Source organism: Silurus meridionalis, chromosome 5 (genome assembly GCF_014805685.1).
Source record: "Silurus meridionalis isolate SWU-2019-XX chromosome 5, ASM1480568v1, whole genome shotgun sequence".
Taxonomy (NCBI): Eukaryota; Metazoa; Chordata; class Actinopteri; order Siluriformes; family Siluridae; genus Silurus; species Silurus meridionalis.
The window spans coordinates 11,775,994-11,794,692 of record NC_060888.1 but is presented as its reverse complement, the minus strand read 5'-3'; the positions used below and the strand labels follow the sequence as shown (position 1 = coordinate 11,794,692).

The 18,699-nt window shown below is 34.6% G+C and overlaps 1 protein-coding gene across 3 annotated transcripts in view; it reads left to right on the top strand.

Moving 5' to 3' along the window:
- The first annotated feature begins 1,136 nt into the window (after positions 1-1,136).
- The window catches only part of spdl1 (spindle apparatus coiled-coil protein 1), a 38,206-nt gene continuing 20,643 nt past the window's right edge, over positions 1,137-18,699 (top strand). Inside the window, exons 1-9 of one of the 3 annotated variants that reach the window (XM_046849917.1) lie at positions 1,137-1,249; positions 5,117-5,268; positions 8,765-8,941; positions 12,481-12,675; positions 15,558-15,707; positions 16,938-17,036; positions 17,125-17,235; positions 17,324-17,458; positions 17,563-17,663. In XM_046849917.1, coding sequence (XP_046705873.1) covers positions 1,246-1,249; positions 5,117-5,268; positions 8,765-8,941; positions 12,481-12,675; positions 15,558-15,707; positions 16,938-17,036; positions 17,125-17,235; positions 17,324-17,458; positions 17,563-17,663 — 1,124 coding nt within the window. In that variant the 5' untranslated portion in view covers positions 1,137-1,245. Of the gene's footprint in view, positions 1,250-5,106; positions 5,269-8,764; positions 8,942-12,480; positions 12,676-15,557; positions 15,708-16,937; positions 17,037-17,124; positions 17,236-17,323; positions 17,465-17,562; positions 17,664-18,699 lie in introns of those variants that run through there. The other 2 variants (XM_046849916.1, XM_046849915.1) reach the window with 2 other exon arrangements.

Sequence of the window (18,699 nt, the reverse complement as noted above, 5' to 3'; positions counted from 1 at the left end):
ATATATATATATATATATATAACTGAATATATATATATATATATATATATATATATATATATATATATATATATATATATATATATATATATATATATATATATATATATATATATATATATATATATATATATATATATATATTATATATATATATAAAACTGAAAAGCAGGGACAAATTTTAAATAGTGTGTATTGATCCATTAAAGACTTGTTTTGCTTTTATTACTGGTCTCCCTAATCTTTAATTTAAAAAAATAAATAATGGTAATTACGAGAATTCTTACCACAATGTCCAGCAGTGTCATCAGCAAAAAAAATTATGGACCCAGGTACACCTATTTACTTTCAGGAGAAATCTTACCAGAAGTACACAAGAATGAAGCATGGTAGTGGTTTCTTGCAAGTTTTGGTCTGCATTTCTGCAAATGGCATTGGAGATTTGGTTTACAGCATTTTTTTTTTTTGCACTTGCCTAACATTTTGCCCAGTACTGTAATAATTAATTTTGAGATAAAATTGTGTTTGCAAATTTAATATCCATGAGAGCAGAGTATGTTTTGAACAATACAAACTACAATACAAAAGTTAATGCATGTTAAGTCAAAAATTTTTAAATCTAATACATCTATTTATGCACAATTCCTAATTTGCACATATTTAATGAGTGCCAATATAAGTGTATATTGTGTACAGTGTGTGTTCAAGCAATGTAAGTACTTGAACCACATCCACCTTCATATCTTTTTGTTCTGATACAGAATTTATTCCTTTTCCAATTTCATTCTATTTTCCAGTTGCTATTTCTATTTCTACTTTCCCCTACACAGCATTTATCCTTCATTTTCAGTTTACCTGTTTTTATGCCACTTCTCTCTATTTTCGCTTGGTCACAATCCAATGTTTGTACATGGAAAGTTAAATTGTTTTGTGTTTGAGATAAACTTATTTATATAAAAAAAATATATAAAATATATAGGTAAACTCCCCATAACGTGTCGTTTTATTTCACCCAGTGAAATATATATATATAATTTAGTACTATAATTTTATATATATATATTTTTCCCATTTGGTATGCAATGTGCGTCTTATGCATTCAAACTTGAAGTATGAATGAAATTAAACTCGTTTGCCCACACTCCAGTCCAATAGGTGGCAGTAATACACTTTTTTGGTGAGACGTCAAACGCCTATTTTCAAAAAAGAAATTGTTCAAAACGGCTTGGCTCTGAAATATAGATTATGGGTAACTATAATTTTTTAAATAATTCTTATTATCTAACTATACAATTTGCTCTCAGCTATATTCAGATATTGTTTACTAAAATAGGTGATCTAATCAAAATGGTGTTTGTCTTATACTATGAACATACATTTAGGAAATTATCTTGTGAACGTCTCCTGGATTAGCTAAATAGCCTCTGAACTATTTTGACTAGCTAGTAACAAACTTTAAATAAAGTTTTACCTTACATTTTCAGGAGCTAAAACAAATGCTACCCACATTAAAGATAGCGTTGGACTAAATTCTGCTAAAGTGATCTAGGTGATTACTGATTCAAAATGCTGTATATCTACCGGGAAATAACACATTGCTTCATTACTTCACATGTACTTGAACACATTCAATCTAATTTTTAAACCTGGTTTATATGAAATATTTTTTATGTGTAATAGTATTGCAATAAAGTTAATTGGTCTGGATATAGAAACACATAGTTTAGACTCCCATTACCAGGTGTGTGCTGTTTTAAATCTTTTGGCAGTGAAAATGCCACAGCACAAGGGATATCATTTTAGCACCTATCTGTGTGTATTTTTTTAGGCATTTTTGTTATTGCTGTTTTAATTGCGGACTGTTTGTTTTACAGACCTACTGTATAACTAAGTTTGTCAATGTGCCAGTTCCTGCTTTCAAATTTTTTTTTAACAATCCTTGCAAAAAAGCTATTTGTGTAGACAGTGTTACAGACAGTGTTCCCCCAGTGATGGGCTGTTAGAATCACAGAATTAGGTCTTAATACATATTTTCCCATGAATATGTATTAAATTATTGCCAATAGTCAGGTCTCTTCGTTTCCTAGCTTTTCTCTTGGTTGAGCTATCTACTGTAGTGTATGTTTATGTTAGAGTTTCTATATTTCAGCCATTATGTGTTGCCAGGGTCTAGAAGTGTCCCTGATTAAGGATTTAAATAGTTGAATCAGATTTTGTCAAGTATAGTTGTAAGACAATTTTTCATAACATTTTAAAGCCACGATGTACAGAACATAACACAAAGATATAGAAAGAAGGTATTAAAACATTTTGGATCAATAAACCTTAACAAATAACTGTGGAAAGACCACAAAGCAGACAGGATATGCATTTCACCTGTCGGCAAATCAAATTAAATCGGATAAATTGCCTGTGCGAGCACAAGTACAGCACAACATTAATACACTGAAAAACAATCTATTTAATTTACAGAATTTAATTAGAACAAATTATAATTTTACACAATATCCCAGATTTTGTTACAAATTTTAATCCCTGTTGTCAAGATGCTCTTGTGTCGGTCACGGATCATGGAAAGTGAAACTTAAATATCTCACAGGGATGGTTGGATTTATTCACACACATTAAAAATATTTATTAAAAGCTTCTTTCTTTTTCAGATTTTTATTCACAACATTACTATAATGAGCTGTATATTCATTTATTGGGAGAAAACCAGTAGTTCTTGTGAAATCAGACATTGAGCACCTCGTATAACCAAAATTGGATGATCCTCATTGCATGGCACCTATGCGAAGATTTGACTGAGATTTGTAGTCAAATCAGGTTCCCCCTATCGAATCCTAGAATCTTCGACTATTCGGGATCATCCCTACCAGGGTAAAAATCTGGCCTCCAGAATCAGCAGTGTGGGCACCTGTATCATAAAATACACATCATGGATGCTGTCGCTTTAACTAATCAGATGTGGAGTTGGCAACACCAGGGTGTTTGGAGGGTCGGAGAGTACACTATTCAGAGCTAGCAAAGAGCATCTGCACAAGCTTTAGTTGCAGATATACCTAGATTTTCAAGACAGACTTTTCAAGAAAAGCTAGATATTATGAGGGAAAAATCAGCCAACAAAGTTCAAAACAGTTGTTAAGCTTTTTCAAGAGCCATTTTTTACAAAAACTCATAATTTGCCTTAAATTAAAAAAACCCCAGGAAAGCCATCATATTTTCTGTGGTCAGAGAGCTACAAAAATGCATGGAAACAGGGGGTCGGCAGACCCTGTGGGCTCCTACAGATAATATATGCGGTGCAGTGATAGGAGACTTGTTGAATTGTGTTTATTGGCTTTCTTGTTTAGTAATGGCATTCATTCTCACTGTATGAGATTCCTGTTTGTGATGCAGTGCTCTGTTATTCTGCGTTTTTGTATAATATTGATGGTTTCTATGGCTGTGGCATCATGATGGTATTAAGAGATGAATTGTTTCAGGCTGGACACCACTGAGCTCCTAGGTGTGAAATGCACAGCCTGTCACTCTGTTTTCCATTAGTTACCAATTTATTTAGACATATTGCCATTATCAAATTCAATATTACCTTATTTTTTCCACTTAAAATGGTACATTTCCTTAGTTTAAATATTTTTTTATTTCTATGTTCTATTACAAATAATATATGGGTTAATGACATTTGCAACTGATTCGGTTGTATTTATTTTACACAGCGTCCCAATACCTTTGGATATCTACCGTAATTTCCGGACTATAAAGCGCACCCAAATATAAGCCGAATTTGACAAAAGATTTTTATTTTGAACATAAATAAGCTGCACCTGTCTATAAGCCTACATTTAAACTAATGAACTTTACACAGGCTTTAATGAAAGACAGTGTCTCTTACACGGCTTGTATCTAAACAGTAGCCTACCAAGAAAGTCATTATTCACTTTCTTCCTCCTTCCTTTCACAACAATTTTTCTCTGGAGTTTTTCTTTTGGCATCGTCGTGCGTTTAAAAATCACCATCGGTGGAAGCTTTTCTCCCGATGCCGTGCAGCTCAGAACACAGGTGAAGTGCGTTTTTTCATGGCCGGTTGTTTTCAGCATGACGAATGATTCGCATTTTCTGAAGTCAGTCCGAGTGAGTGGCAGGTCAAACGTCAGAGGAACCCCATCCATATTTATGATGTGGTGCGGCCCGATTCAGTGGGAGCGCATCTGATTTAATATAAAGTTATGGGGTTTAGTGTTTTGGCATGAAGCTTGTGAAACGGAAAAACCCAGGAAAAATCCATATATTAGCCGCTTCGTTGTTTTACGGTATCTATCTATCGATCTATCAATCTAATCTATCTAATCTATCTATTTACAATTAGAATATTCACATTCTCTCTTCAATTATTATTCTCATCCATTTTCCAAAAGCAGCATCAGATTTAACCAATAAAACATTTAAGTCTAGATTAAGAACGATAAGAACTTAAAGCTGATGGTCAGCCGTTGGGTCGGCTTTGTTTTTACCGCATCAGTTGTTTTTTGGCGGATTCTGTATATCAATTCAACAGCGGAGCTCATTGATGTGAAATGGAACTCTGATTGGCTATTTGGCACAATTGGCCGAAAGGGATTAATAAAAGAAATTCTAAAAAAAAAAAATCTGCCAAATTAATCGGTCAATGTGTTCGTTTTATTGCTGTCTGGATGCAGTAATTGGTGAATAGTTAATTATTCCTAGCAGGCTGAATGATATGGACATATGATCATGCTTTATGGACAGCGTGATGATAGTGTCCAAGTGGTGATGAAAAGCTAATGAAGTGGTGAAGAGACATTGGCTCTTATTTCAGTTTGGGTTGGGCCAGTGTTTCGGCAACACATTTTAATTAAAATAAACAGTAATTTCAAAATATATTAGAAGCAGCAGGTTTTTGGGAAGAGTGTAATGTCTAGGGTAACCTTTAAGTGCAATAAACCAAACCATCAATGGAAATAAAAAGCCAGTCTTTTATTGGCCTTGCTTACTTTAACTAGTTACAAAAATATCTCTTGTCTTTACTAGCTAAGCAATTCTGTCTTACAGTTGTGCTAAAGTTTCGAATTACATGTGCATAAAATGTCAACAGAGTGTGAGATTCAGCGATTGCAGCAGAAAGCAGAAGAGGCACAAGAGGCTCTTCAGAAGGCAGCACAGTATGGACTTCAGCTCTTGGATGACAAAATGGATCTACAAAATATGTTGGAGGAACAGCGAATTGAGATGACATCTCTAATTGAGGTTAGATTTTTAAGTGGAAAATGCACAGATTAAATTTTTTTTGTATAGGCTTCAATTCAATTCTTTTTTTAAGCTTAGTTTGGAAACTATTAAAATGTAAAGTTTTGTTGATTGTGCGTGTCTCCAGCAATGTGCCAGTTCCATACATTTGTTTTTTTCATCTGAATCTTCCAATATACGTGCACAAAACATGAACAGGGTCATTGCAGCATGAATCAAGGGAACCAAAGGATCACAAGGTAGAGAAATAGACAATCAAAAAAAGAATGTCAGGTTTTGCCGTTTAGTAGTGGGAACAAAGGGAAGAAGGAAAGTACTGGATATTACACTGAAATATTAGTACTTTGTTAAAAAGCAGTTGCTGACAATTTCTTTTATTATTTTATCAAAATTTATTTCAATCCAAAGGGGAAATAATTTTTTGCAAGATGTGTTAATTGTGGTCAAGTTTACATAAAGTCTTGTTTAGCAAATCTTCAAACATTTGGTTCTGTTCTCTGTTGTGCTTGATTTAAGTCCTATGAATCCTGGCATTGTCATTTTGGAATATGCCTGTGCCTCAGGAAAGAAGAAAATCCATTGATGCCTAAACAGGGTAATTTAGTATATGTAGATTATAAACTGACCAAATTTTTCGGCACATTATGTTGTTGAAACATGACCTGGCCAAATAAGCAACCCCAAATCATAACACTGCCCTCAAAAGCTTGTACAGTAGGCGCTAGTCAAGATGACACTAGTAATTTTATTTGCCTCTCTTCTTACTTTGATGTGCCCATCACTCTGAAACAGGGTCTAATGCCTAATGGTCTAATGCCACTCTGAAACTAGTCTGATGCCTAGACTCATCACATAACCTTTTTTCCATTGCTCCAAAGTCAAATCTTTCTATCCAAGCAAAATACAGTGGTACCTTGACCTACGAGTTTAATTCATTCCGTGGACGAGCTCGTAACTCAATTTGCTCGCACATCAAATCAGTTTTCCTCTACAGTTTTCCTTTTCCTGTATTCGCCTTCACACTCACTCTCTGTCCGTTATTGTTCGTTGATATATGCATGACCCTATGCGTTCCGTTCCGTTCAGACTCTGCTGCCCTGCAACGGCTGCGCTTTTCCCCCCCCGAGTGCATCTCGGATCAGCTGCGCTTTTCCCCAAATGCACCTCGGACTACTCTCTCTACATCTTAGGACTGCTGTTTATGTGTGTTTGTGCTACTCTCTTTATTAAACCCGAGCGAGCTGTACTCCGGCTTCCGCCTTCGTTCATTTGCCCCCTGACATCACTACTACCCCTCTAGTCTTAGACAATTTTTTTAATGGTTTAGATAGTTCCTAACCTTATTTTAGTAGTTTTAGCAATCTCTTTAGTTTGTTTTATTTGCATTCAAAAACAGTCGCTCAACCACACTTCTGCTGCCACATAATTATTGTAAGGTGCCATTGGTAAGGTTTTTTTTTTTTTTTTTTTAAATTGGTAAATATTTTTGTGAAAAATAAAAGACTGAAATAGCTTCCTTGCAAAAGTATTCGATTTCTGAAATATGGAAGTTGCCAATTTAGACCGATGAAAGGAATTGCCATAACCAAAATACAGCTACTTTATAATTGGAATATAGCTATGCATCATGAAATTTACTATCACATTTTCTGGATAAAAAGTCCATTGGTAAAATACCAATAGTCAGGGTGTGAATCTGAAGGAAAATAAGTAAAAAAAATCATTACAAATGTGTTAGAGATAAAGTAATAAAAATGCAAAGATTAGAGAAAGTATACAAAATAATATCTAAATGTTTGGATATCTCAGTGAGCAAAGTTCAATCAATAATTAGGAATGGAAGCTGCACCACTCCTCTCAGACACTGCCAAACAAAAGGTCTTCCATCACCGTTCAGCAGACTAAACATAAGGAAAATTGTGAGTGTATATGTATATAAAGATTGGGGTAAATCCCATGAGTGGCCTAGTTGAGTGACCTGCTATAGGGCTCAACCCCTGTTGAACACCTTTGGGTTGGATTGGATCATAGACTGCACCCCAGGCCTATTCACACTATATTAGTAATCTGTATTACTTTTTGCAGTGAGCAAAAATTACTTTATAAGTATTTTATCCCATCCCAAACCATTATTTTTGACTGAGACTTGGTTGCAAGTGACTGATTGCAACAAACTCGTAGAGCTCCCTTTGCTCCCATTGCTTTGGGTTTTGTAGTCATCTCAGAACTCATGGCTAAAATTATGAACATGACTTAAATGTTTAACCTAGTTTGTGTAAACTCCTAACCGGAGACATACTATTAATCTTTTCTCTTTTGGATTTGATTAAATCTATTTGTACAGTTTTTCTTGTTGTTTATCCGGCTACTGCATGGATTCTATATGTTTACCAGTGCTAAAAACGTGCTTGCTTGACCATTTTAGGCAGTTATATTTAACAGCTCCATATAGTGTAATTTATTCTATAATATATTTTAAGACTAAAACACCACATTTTTTTTATTTGTATCAGATTCTGCTTTGCTCTGAGCACCAACAAAGCTGCATCAACACCATTCAAGAATCATGACCAACAGATCAGTTGTCTGGCTCCACTTGTCTTGGAGGGTGCACATGATATACTTTTGCCCTTGTGGACTGGTAGCTTCCTTATTATGAGTAAACTAATTTAAAGAGAAGATTGAGGATACATCAAAAGGAACAAAAATCTACAGACAGCCACTAGAGGGCACTTTTGTGTCCCAGTTATAACGTCCATCTACAGTTTATATTCATTAGTATATGCCACTACTTGTTAAAACCTCATCACATTTTACTTTCATGTTGATGACACCCAGCTTAATCTTTTTGATAAACAACTGCATAAGTTTGTTTATGCACAGGTGTGGACATTTCCACTGTTGTTAAAACTGTATGTTGTATTTTGTGTTTTTTTCATTGCAAAAAAAACGTAACACCTTGTGCTTAGCTTGATTCTAGAAACCTATAATGATTTTTTTTTTTTTTTTTTTTTTAATCTTAGGAAATTAAAAAGATCAGATCAGGTCTGTCTTTTTCTGACAATTTTAGTTATGCTTCTATTTCTTCCATGCTTAATTTCTGTAATAGCCATTACGCTTTTAATTTGAGCAAAGCACCATATTTGACCTCAATCCTGCCCCTTCACATTGGCTAACTGCGAGATATTACATGAATTAAAATTGTAGTTTTTAATTTACAAAGCATTAGTTAGCATTTAACATTATTATATACAATATATAATGCTATAGCACTCAGGTCATCTATCCTAGGTCTGTGTCTATACCAGTGTCTCTTACCTGGTGACTAAAGTGGTGTATGCTGTCTGTTGCTTTGTTTCTCTGAATCGGGCTACATATTCTTAAAAAAAAAAAAATTCTTCTCCCACCAAATTCAGTTTGCTTTCTTCAGGTAAAACAACTTAACTGGAATAATAAGAAATACAACTTAAAAGATTTGCAATAAATATGTTAACAGGGCTTGGAGCAAGAAAAATATTCACTGCAGAGAGAAGTGGAGCTAAAAAACCGCATCCTGGACAGCCTTAATTCAGAATTTGATGTTGTCAAAAAACAACAAAAGCATCTGTTGGAACAGCAACAAGCAACATTTGAGTGGCACCATGCAGTGGAATGCACTGAATACAAGAACAAGGTCAGAATAAAATTCTTTATTTATGCTTTATTTGAAAATTATTATCCAGACCATCACTGGTGTTCTTGGTTAGACACTTCCTTTTAAGCTTTTATTTGTTCGATTTTTACAGATTAATACTTGATGTGCAAATTAATATATGTTAATAATGTGTTCTTTATTCAATTTTAACTGATTTTGGATTGGGCATTACATTTCTACCATGGGACTTTCTATCAAAGATGTTAGCTTTCAGATATAAACAGATTGAAGACCTCAGTGTTTGACATCCATATCAAATAGAACAGAAATGACTGATGCTAGCATTAGCAGTTTTGTCATTATAACTCAGTGGCTAAGATAAGTACTCTTCAAGAGTTTAAACATCCTAAACATCAAACGAAAGCAGAAATGTAATTGATTAACAATTGACATGCTATTGCTTAAGCTTGAGTGGGTGATGATCTCTGATTCTAACCTTTGAACTAGGGCTGGGTGATTTTTTAATTTTTTCAATTAGGCATCAATTAGGATTTACATTTTAAGACAATTTATTTTTTATTTGAAATCGAGGTATTGTGATTTTTATTAAAAATGTTGACACACTCATCCAATCTAATACATTGTCATTGCACCAATGGCAGAATAGTTAATTTAACAGTATTGACAATATTGTATAGACATTGTCTAATTGTCTATTGTCTAATTACACGCTCACATATGAGAGCATTCTATGAAGGATAGTAATGTGCATCATCATGGAGATGGATGGCTTTTCATGTTAGGATGACTTGGTGCCAAAGATAGTTAGTAATGTTTTTTGTCTGGTTTGGAAATGGTTCGGATTTGAGAGGCCAGAGGTTGAACAAAAATTTGTCAAATGCAAAATATGCCGCAACTCTGTTGCGACCGGTAGTGGCAGCACCACTAAATTATTCCAGCATTTGCGACAAAGACGCCAAGCTGAATGGGAAGAATGCTCAAAGTTAAGAAATACCCATCTTAAATTGCAAAAGGCCAGATGTCATTTTCAGTATCGTTATCTAATGCCATTCCATACGACAAAAAAGCCTCCCCATGGAAAGAAATTACACATTCTGTGGTGTTTCATATTGCTAAGGACATGTTTCCCATACACACCATCGAAAAGCCAGGGTTCATAAAAATGCTACACACAGTTGATCCAAGATTCAAGTTGCCAAGCCGCAAATATTTTTCAGAAGTGGTTATTCCCCGAATGTAAAAAGAGAAGGGATCTTGCATCTGCACAAGCTGAGCTTGGCCTAGCTTTTCATCAGATCATTACGGAGAGCCACATCCAGGTGAGGTTCAATACAAAATATGATTAAGAAAGGTTTAGAATAGGAGAAAGCCTAAGCTTTGGTCCTTGGCTCTGATAAAAAAAAAATTGGCAGCTTGTTCCAACATGGCAAGACATGGATGTCATGGAATCTGTAAATAAAGCTGTAAGTCCTCTGTAAGAGTTCACTGATGCATTGTCGGGTGAAGCATATGAGAGTGTCTAATACCTCAAAGTAGTGCTCCATCTCTTAAACACAGGTAGCATTCTATGAGCACAAGACGATGATACAAACTTAACAAAACATATCAAAAGCACAATACTGCAGTATCTTAACTGCAAATACAGCGACCCTGTCACAGATGAACTTCTCAGCGTAGCTTCTCTGATGGATACCAGGTTCTGTACAACTTGCATCAAACATGACAAGTTGAAGTGAATCAAACAAAAAATTGTTAAAGTGCTTACACTTTGTTGCCAGACAAAACTTTTTTTTAAAAAAAACCTTGGCAAGCATTTTTAAGAAAATGGCACCACAACCTGTCATTCAATCAGAAGAATCAGACACAGACCCACTTCACTGGTAGAACACTAATTAATCTCAACCAATTATTCACCAGGCTTGGAAAGCTTGCAAAAAATACCACTGTATTACCAGAACTAGTGTCCCTGCTGTGAGAGAGTTCAATGCAGATAGGGACATTGTAATCTGTCATAGATCATCTCTGAAGCCTGAAACAGTGGACAGACTGGTCTTCCTCTCATGAAACCTGTGAAAACTACATGTGACATGTGAACAACATGCAAAAAGAATGTTTACATGATAGTCTGCAAAGTGCTACTTTTTAAAATTAATTTAATTATTATTATTATTATTATTATTATTATTATTATTATTAATAAACAATTACTGTTTATACTACTGGTTTGAGCTTGCTTGATGAATTTTTTTAGTTGACCAAGATAAAGTTTACATTAGTTAAAATGGGTATTTTTCCGCTCTGTAATCAGAATTATTGAATGTTTAATAAAGATTAGTAATTAAACAATATTTGCTTTCATATTTTATTTAAATATTCTGCAAAGATATTTAACTAGAGAATTTGTTTTACATTTATTTACACCATGTCACACAATTCACTTTATTTAGCAATTCCATTAAAAAACAATGTTTCTTACCAGATGATTTTTAAATTACTAATAAAGAGAATGATACTTCAGTCATGTTGTTGTAGTTATGTTTTAATTTGACTAGTAACACACAAGAAATCTAAATCATGAATCGGTCAAACAAGATTTTAATGTTTTGCCATATCTCCTAGCCCTACTTTGAACCTTTGATGATCTCTGATTCTGACATACTGATTGCTGACTTACAGATTAAATAAGTGTATTCAAATAAGTCGTAGTATGAAATTAAAGCGCATTTTGAAATAAAAGTAAACTGTGACAATGTTGTAGAAAATTGTTACAGTTTGTAGAAATCATGCATATGATCATCACTTATTTATTTATTTAATTATTTCATATTTTTAAACATGATTACTGCATTTAGTAATTTTATTGTTTATGTTATTGAAACATTTATTTATTTGTTTATATAAAGCATTATATATCTTTATAAGATATTTTTTTGGTCCTTTTCCTGTAGGTATATTCAACTCAAGCAATCCACATAATCAAACTGAGGCTAAGATTGTATTGTTTGTAAGACTGCATTCTTTCTTCTAATGCTTAATTTCAGGGAAGATTGAAAACAGTGTCACATTTTGCAAAAAGTAAATTCTCTTGCACCTAATGTCAATTGTTATTTATTAAATTCTGGGGAGCATAGCTGTATGATTGATCCTATAATTCTTTTATAGCACAGAATCAGTATTTGATTATGGTTTACATTTATGTGAAAAACATTTGATTAGCCACATGTATATGATTATCGGAAATTTGAATAAATGTTTTAGAATAGGAAAAGTTTAGAAATGTAATATTTTGCTTTGCGTTTAGTTTTTATTATTTTTTGTAATCTATATCCTTAGTTTGTAGTCCCTTCAAAGCTTGTAAACCAACTGGTTGGCCTCAGCAGCATATGATTTTTGCACATTGTTTTAGATTTTTTCCAACATTTATGAAATAACCAAGCCTTTAAATGAACAAATATAATGTTTTTTTTTTTTAATCCTAGTATTGCCTACTGTTACTATGCACATAAACATTGCTTTATATACACTAAGGCAGTAGTTATCATCCCCCTCATCCATAGGTGGATAAGTTGAAAGGGGATCTAGATGAGGCTAAGCTTCTTGAGAAACAGCTGAGACATAAGTTGGAATTGCAGTCTCAAGCTTTAACCAGCAAAAATGAGGAGCTACGCAGAATGTCTGAACCTGCTGATGAAACTATGTCTTCAGAGATCTTGGCGCTACAAATCCAGAAAATGGACCTGGAATCATCTAAGGTAAAGATGTTTTATATCATTTATATTATTATATATAAATAGTTTAAGCAAAATGTTTTCAATACATCACTGTACTAAATACAATTTGAATAGTTCTTAAATAATTCAAAGCATGAAATTAAAGATTGTAATTTATACAGACAAACTGTGTTAATCCCACAAAAGAAAGCAAAAGAATATTAAAGTATTTTTATTTTTGTTGCGACACCTTTTGTTTTGATTATGGCATGCGTACCATTGTATCATTCAGTACATTTATAGAATGTCAGAACATAACTCTTTTTCATTGCTCCAACATTTATCCTTATGGTACCTAGCAAATTAAAGCTTTTTCCCTGATTCGCCTCAGTGATAAGTAGCTTTCAATATTTTGTGATCTCCAATCACAATCAATCATTCTTTCTAGGTTTTAATGTGATGGACAGTCTTTAACCCATTTTTTGTAGTTTCTCTTTAGTTGTTTGTTTTACAACTAAGCTACTTGGTGCTAACTTTTTGCCAGCTCAAACATATTAATAATTGCAGTTATTATTTAATGGGAGGCTCTTACATATTTGCTTTTTTTTTTGCCAGGCAGAGTAGATTAGATACAAAACACAAAAACAGATATGTCAATGCAATAGCACATAAAAGATGGTTAGTAACAGCAAGCAGCACAGTAATGGAGGTAAAGAGGTTTCTAAAAACATGAGTTTTGAAACCTGACAGACTAGATGCATTTTTTTCTGCATACAGTGGGTCCAGTGTCATCGGTGCTGTTGACCCAACAGCTTAACCCCTGCTTCACGTGCTTGGCTGGATGAAGTAGAAAAACAAAAACCTTACTTTACAAAAATCTTAATAGAACAATTAGTGATCCAACACCATCCAACTAATAAACAGATGAAGTCGTACCCAAAAAAAGAAAAGAAAAAACAAGTTTAAAATAGGCATGGGTAGTTTGTCCGGACAAATTGAGAGAAGGATTCTTTGTTTGTTTGCCACGAGAGAACCGATACAGAGCTGAAACTTTCCAAAAGGTCTTGGAAAATCTTCAACAGAAAATGTTCTAGGATTTTCTCTGACTGTCTTAATGTTCATGGGTTCTATCTGGAGATTTAATTTAGAGACAATGAAAACCAATTAGGAGATATCTAAATGGTTAAACATAAATTTTTGGCTTATTGTACAAGTGATTCATTAGGAGATGTTTGCACAACTGGCTATTGACATGTTCAGGGGTTTCTTAGGGGAAAAAAAGGACGTTTTCTTATGTAAAAACATGGTTGGTTGGACAACATGATTGAGCATGTTACACAGGACATCGTTGATTAGTGGGTTAGTAAGCCAACTGGGGCATTTGGCAGACTAGATTATAGTAATTCTTGAGTTCAGAGTTTGTTTCCAAAAGCCACAGAGTCTCTGATGCATTCCTCAATGGCTGTATTTTTGGATTCTGAAGAAAAAAAAAAAGATTCGTCTTTAGGGGAAATGTCTTGGAGCAGGTCAGTAGAGAAGTTGCAACAGTGGTGTGTAATCCTCTGACTACACAAAATGTGGCTAACGAGTGTTCTGTTTCATTGAGCAGCAGCAAGAATAAAGTGTTGAGGCGAGTGCTGTAAGAGAGCTTTGGCAAAGTTTTGTGTCTATACTATACTGTATATGTGCCCAGTAAAACGAACTGCAATGAAGGAACAGAGACAGAAACACTAAGATGCCTATTCACACATCAGTATAAATCCCAGAAATTTAACAAGCACCTCCTTATTGACATTAGATTTTAATCAGCCAAGATTTCTGAACATTAGTCACTCAATTCTCAGTTATTGCAACTTATAGGTGCAGGAGAACCTTTGTCTTTCATTGAAATACCGGTTGTGAAAAATGGGTCTCAAAGTCTTTGTACAAGCTGACTCAATTTAGGCTATGTTTGGATACTTGCCATAATTTGTGTCATTAACTGCCATAAGCCTTAATCCATTATCTCAGGAAAAAACAAATGTTTCATCGGCTCTGTGGATCTGTGCCAGACCAAGGGCTCTCTTTCAATCAACAAAAATAGAGAAAATATAGATAACTAAATGGCACAAAGTAGGCTTGGCTGTATTTTACAGTGTAAATAGTGTAATAACTAGTGTATACATTTTATACTAAATATGGTACTTCTAACAAAAAATGCTATTGTTGGGGCATTTATGAATTTCAAACAATATTCTTAACTATTTTAAAGAATCAATAAAAAATTTGGACAGGCACACAAAAAGTTTGTAAATTAAAAAAGATAAGGAACATTGCATTTGGCGTGATAGACAACTGCAATTAAAACTTGACTAGAATTCTGATTGTTGTGGGTACATAGAACCAGTCATGAGACACCACGAAGGGACATGAAAACATTCTGCATTTGGCAAAATTGTAGCAATCACTAGTCTACAGTGACAAGAATTAGCCTGGCACAACTTCAATCTGTGACCATGGTAGCTCCATATGAGCATTGTGAGTAGTGTTACTGACTTGGTATATCTAAAACCATACTGTAAGGAGCAAAACCAATGATGTGAAGAATGTGTTGCTATGTTTGCACTTTGTTTTGTACATCTCATTAAAGGTGTTTTATAGGTTTTTAAAGGCTTTATTTGTCCTAATTTCAGGTGTGATCAAGTTGTGGTGTACAAAAAAGAATGTATTTTTATTATTGTCTTGTTGTTCATTATTTATCATTAACATTTACATTTTTGTTTTTTTTATTAAGTGTACATACTGAATGGTACTTAACTGTGTGGATGTAAGAATATGCTTTTATATCAGGGATGAAACATTGTTTTTCCCCTTTGTTATTTCAAACAGCCATGCATGAATTTGTTTTAATCTAAGTTTTTATTTTGGACTCCATTTTTCTTAAGGCTGCCATAGAACAGAAGCACCAGGATTTGAAATACAAAGAACAGCAGTTGGAGCTGGCTAATTGTATCCTCCAGAGGCAACTAGAGACACTTGAAATTGCAAAGGAAGAAAAAGAAAAAGAGGCCATGACACTTTACAGTGCTTTGGAGGTAATTTATTAACAAGCTTTTGCTCTGAAGTATTAATAACATTGGTCAACCTAATATGAACTAAAGGAAAACTAAATTATTTATTATTTAATAAAGCTGAACATTTACTATTGAAATGAAATGTTATTCTGTATGAGCTTATTTAATTTTACATTTACAGTGCATTTAGAAAGTATTCAGATCCTTTTCACTTATTTTCCAATATTGTCCAAAACCATGTTGCAGGCTGATACTAAAATCGTAAAAAACAATCTCATTATTCTGTGCTCATTAATTAGCATAGAAAACCCATAATGACAAATGAATTTAATAAATGTCTGTAACTGTTTTAATATAAAAAACCCTGAAATATCACATGTACCTAAGTATTAAGACCCCTTTTAACAACACTTGGATATTAGTGAAGGTGCTTCCTAATTCTTGATTGTTGCTGTTTCTACACCATGACTGTAAAACACCTGTGAAAATATTTATTGATTAGACATGATTTGGATAAACACACACCTCTCTATAGAAGGCCTCACAGCTGACTATAATCATCTGTCTCCATACCCATCATCCCCCTCTTTCAAACCAACTACTGCATGTCTTCTCTCACCAGATCCATAAACCTCCTCCTTGACTTTCCTCTTTTCCTCCTTCCTGGTGGCTCCATTGTATAAGATCTGCAACCTAATCAAAGTTTTAAAACAACTGTTGATATCTAATGATAATTTTGTGTAAATTTAATGTCTATAAATTCAGTTAATTACAGTAATAAATGAAACCCCATAAATCATTACACATTGCTCTCCTCTACAGGAAAGATACTTTTCTTGTATTTACTTGGTATCGGATCCATACCTAATTTTGCAGTATGGCCCACCCCTTTTGTCACCCCCTATGGCCCCGCCCTCCCACTACAATGCTCCAACCCCATAACATACAAATCGTTACAGCCATCCATAAAAATGGTTAAGCACATTTAATAATGATTGCAAAATTGCCTGTATAGTAAATTTCAGCAGGAAAAACTTAAATAATTTAAATGGCTGAGGGCGAGGCAGGGGGCGCTCACTGGTTTGCCTATGCCTAGAAACAGTACTGTGCGTGAATGTCACTGTTTGAACAAAATGTTTAAAAATACCTTTCTTTTCTACCAAAAAGGAAAGATTTAAGAAATGTTTATTGTTTTAACTATATTAACTCAGCAGACCTCTCAGCACATGCCAATCCTTTATCTCATAACAGAAATCCAGGGAAGCCAACCAGGACCTTCAAATACAATTGGACCAGGTGTTGCAGCAAGCACAGGATCCAAACAGCAAAGGAAATTCATTGTTCTCTGAGGTATAGATTTCTAAATTATTTAAATAACAATAAAAGTTTATGGTCATGTAATATAAAATTTGGTATTTCAAAATGTATTTATTTACAGGTAGAGGACAAGCGTGCAGAAATAGAGAGACAATTGATCAGTGTAAAAGTACAATACCAGTCTCTTCAAAAACAACATGCTTTTACTAAACAGCAGATGATTCGCATGAAGGTAAAATTCAGAAACATTTTTAGTGAGAATAAAACAGGAACTGCAATTTCTAGCCAATTCTTCCATTCTGCTCTTTCTTCCATTATAGGTGCAGATATCTAATATGATGCAGCTTCAGGGCATTAGAGCTGATCCAGCCCAGCTTGAGCGATTACAGTTCATGTTGTCCGAGAAGACCAGTGAACTAGAAACCTTGATGAAGAAAGTGCAACAATTAGAGAAGGTGAAGGTAAAGTTTTTGTATAAGTAACTTCAACTGATACATTTTTGATAGTGAACTATTTGATTGCTAGAACTTAAATAGATGCTTAAACTATTTATCAATAGGTGGCACTTGAGAATCAGTCCACTGGTGTCTCCAAGGATATTGAGTTTGTGGATGAGACCTACTACACTGATCTTTTGAAAATGCAACTGTCGAATTCAAAGTAAGTTTGAATGTAATGAAATATTAAAGGGTAGCAGATTTCATGTGAGCTGAAACAGAAGGCAAAAGCATGCATTCAGAATTATATTGCTCATAAATACTTTAAATTCAAATTAAATTAATTCAATTCTTATGTGCCTGAATTCTTAAGTAAATGTCTTTTCTTATGCTTTAATGGACTGTTAACATGTTGATAAAACTTGCATGAGGAGGTGAGCATGAGTCAGTCAATCAGACTTAGAAAGGATGCCATTCAGACAGTAGTTGAACATGGCAATAAAACTCTAAACCACTGCTGTAAACATTGCATTCTCCATACTATACTTGTTGTTGTTGTTCTTCTTCTTTCGACTTCTACCATTAGGGGTCACCACAGCGGATCATCCGTCTCCATACCCCCCTGTTCTCTACATCTCCCTCTCAAACCAACTACCTGCATGTCTTCCCGCACCACATCCGTAAACCTCCTTCTTGCCCTTCCTTTTTTTCTCGTTCCTGGCTGCACCATCCTCAGCATTCTCCTACCGATTTACCCTATGTCTTTCCTCTGCACATGTCCAAACCATCTTAATCACGCCTCCCACACCTTGTCTCCAAAACGTCCCACATACGGTGTTCCTCTAATAAAGTCATTTCTAATCCTGTCCATCCTCGTTGCACCCAACGGAAACCTCAACATCTTCACCTCTGCTACCTCCAGCTCTACCTCAGGAGGTAGCAGCAGTCTTCACTTCTCTTTTGTTCAATGCCACTGTCTCTAAACCATACAGCATTGCAGGTCTCACCACAGTCTATCACAAATCACTCTTGCCACTCTTCTCCACCCACTCCACCCTGCCTGCACTATTTTCTTCACTTCTCTAACACACTCTCCATTACTTTGCACTGTTGATCCTAGGTACCTGAACTCATCCACCTTCACCACCTCTTCTCCCTGCAACTGCACCACTTCACTGTCCTCTCTCTCATTCACACACATGTACTCTGTCTTACTCCTACTGACTTTCATTCCCCTTCTCTCCAGCACGTACCTCCAG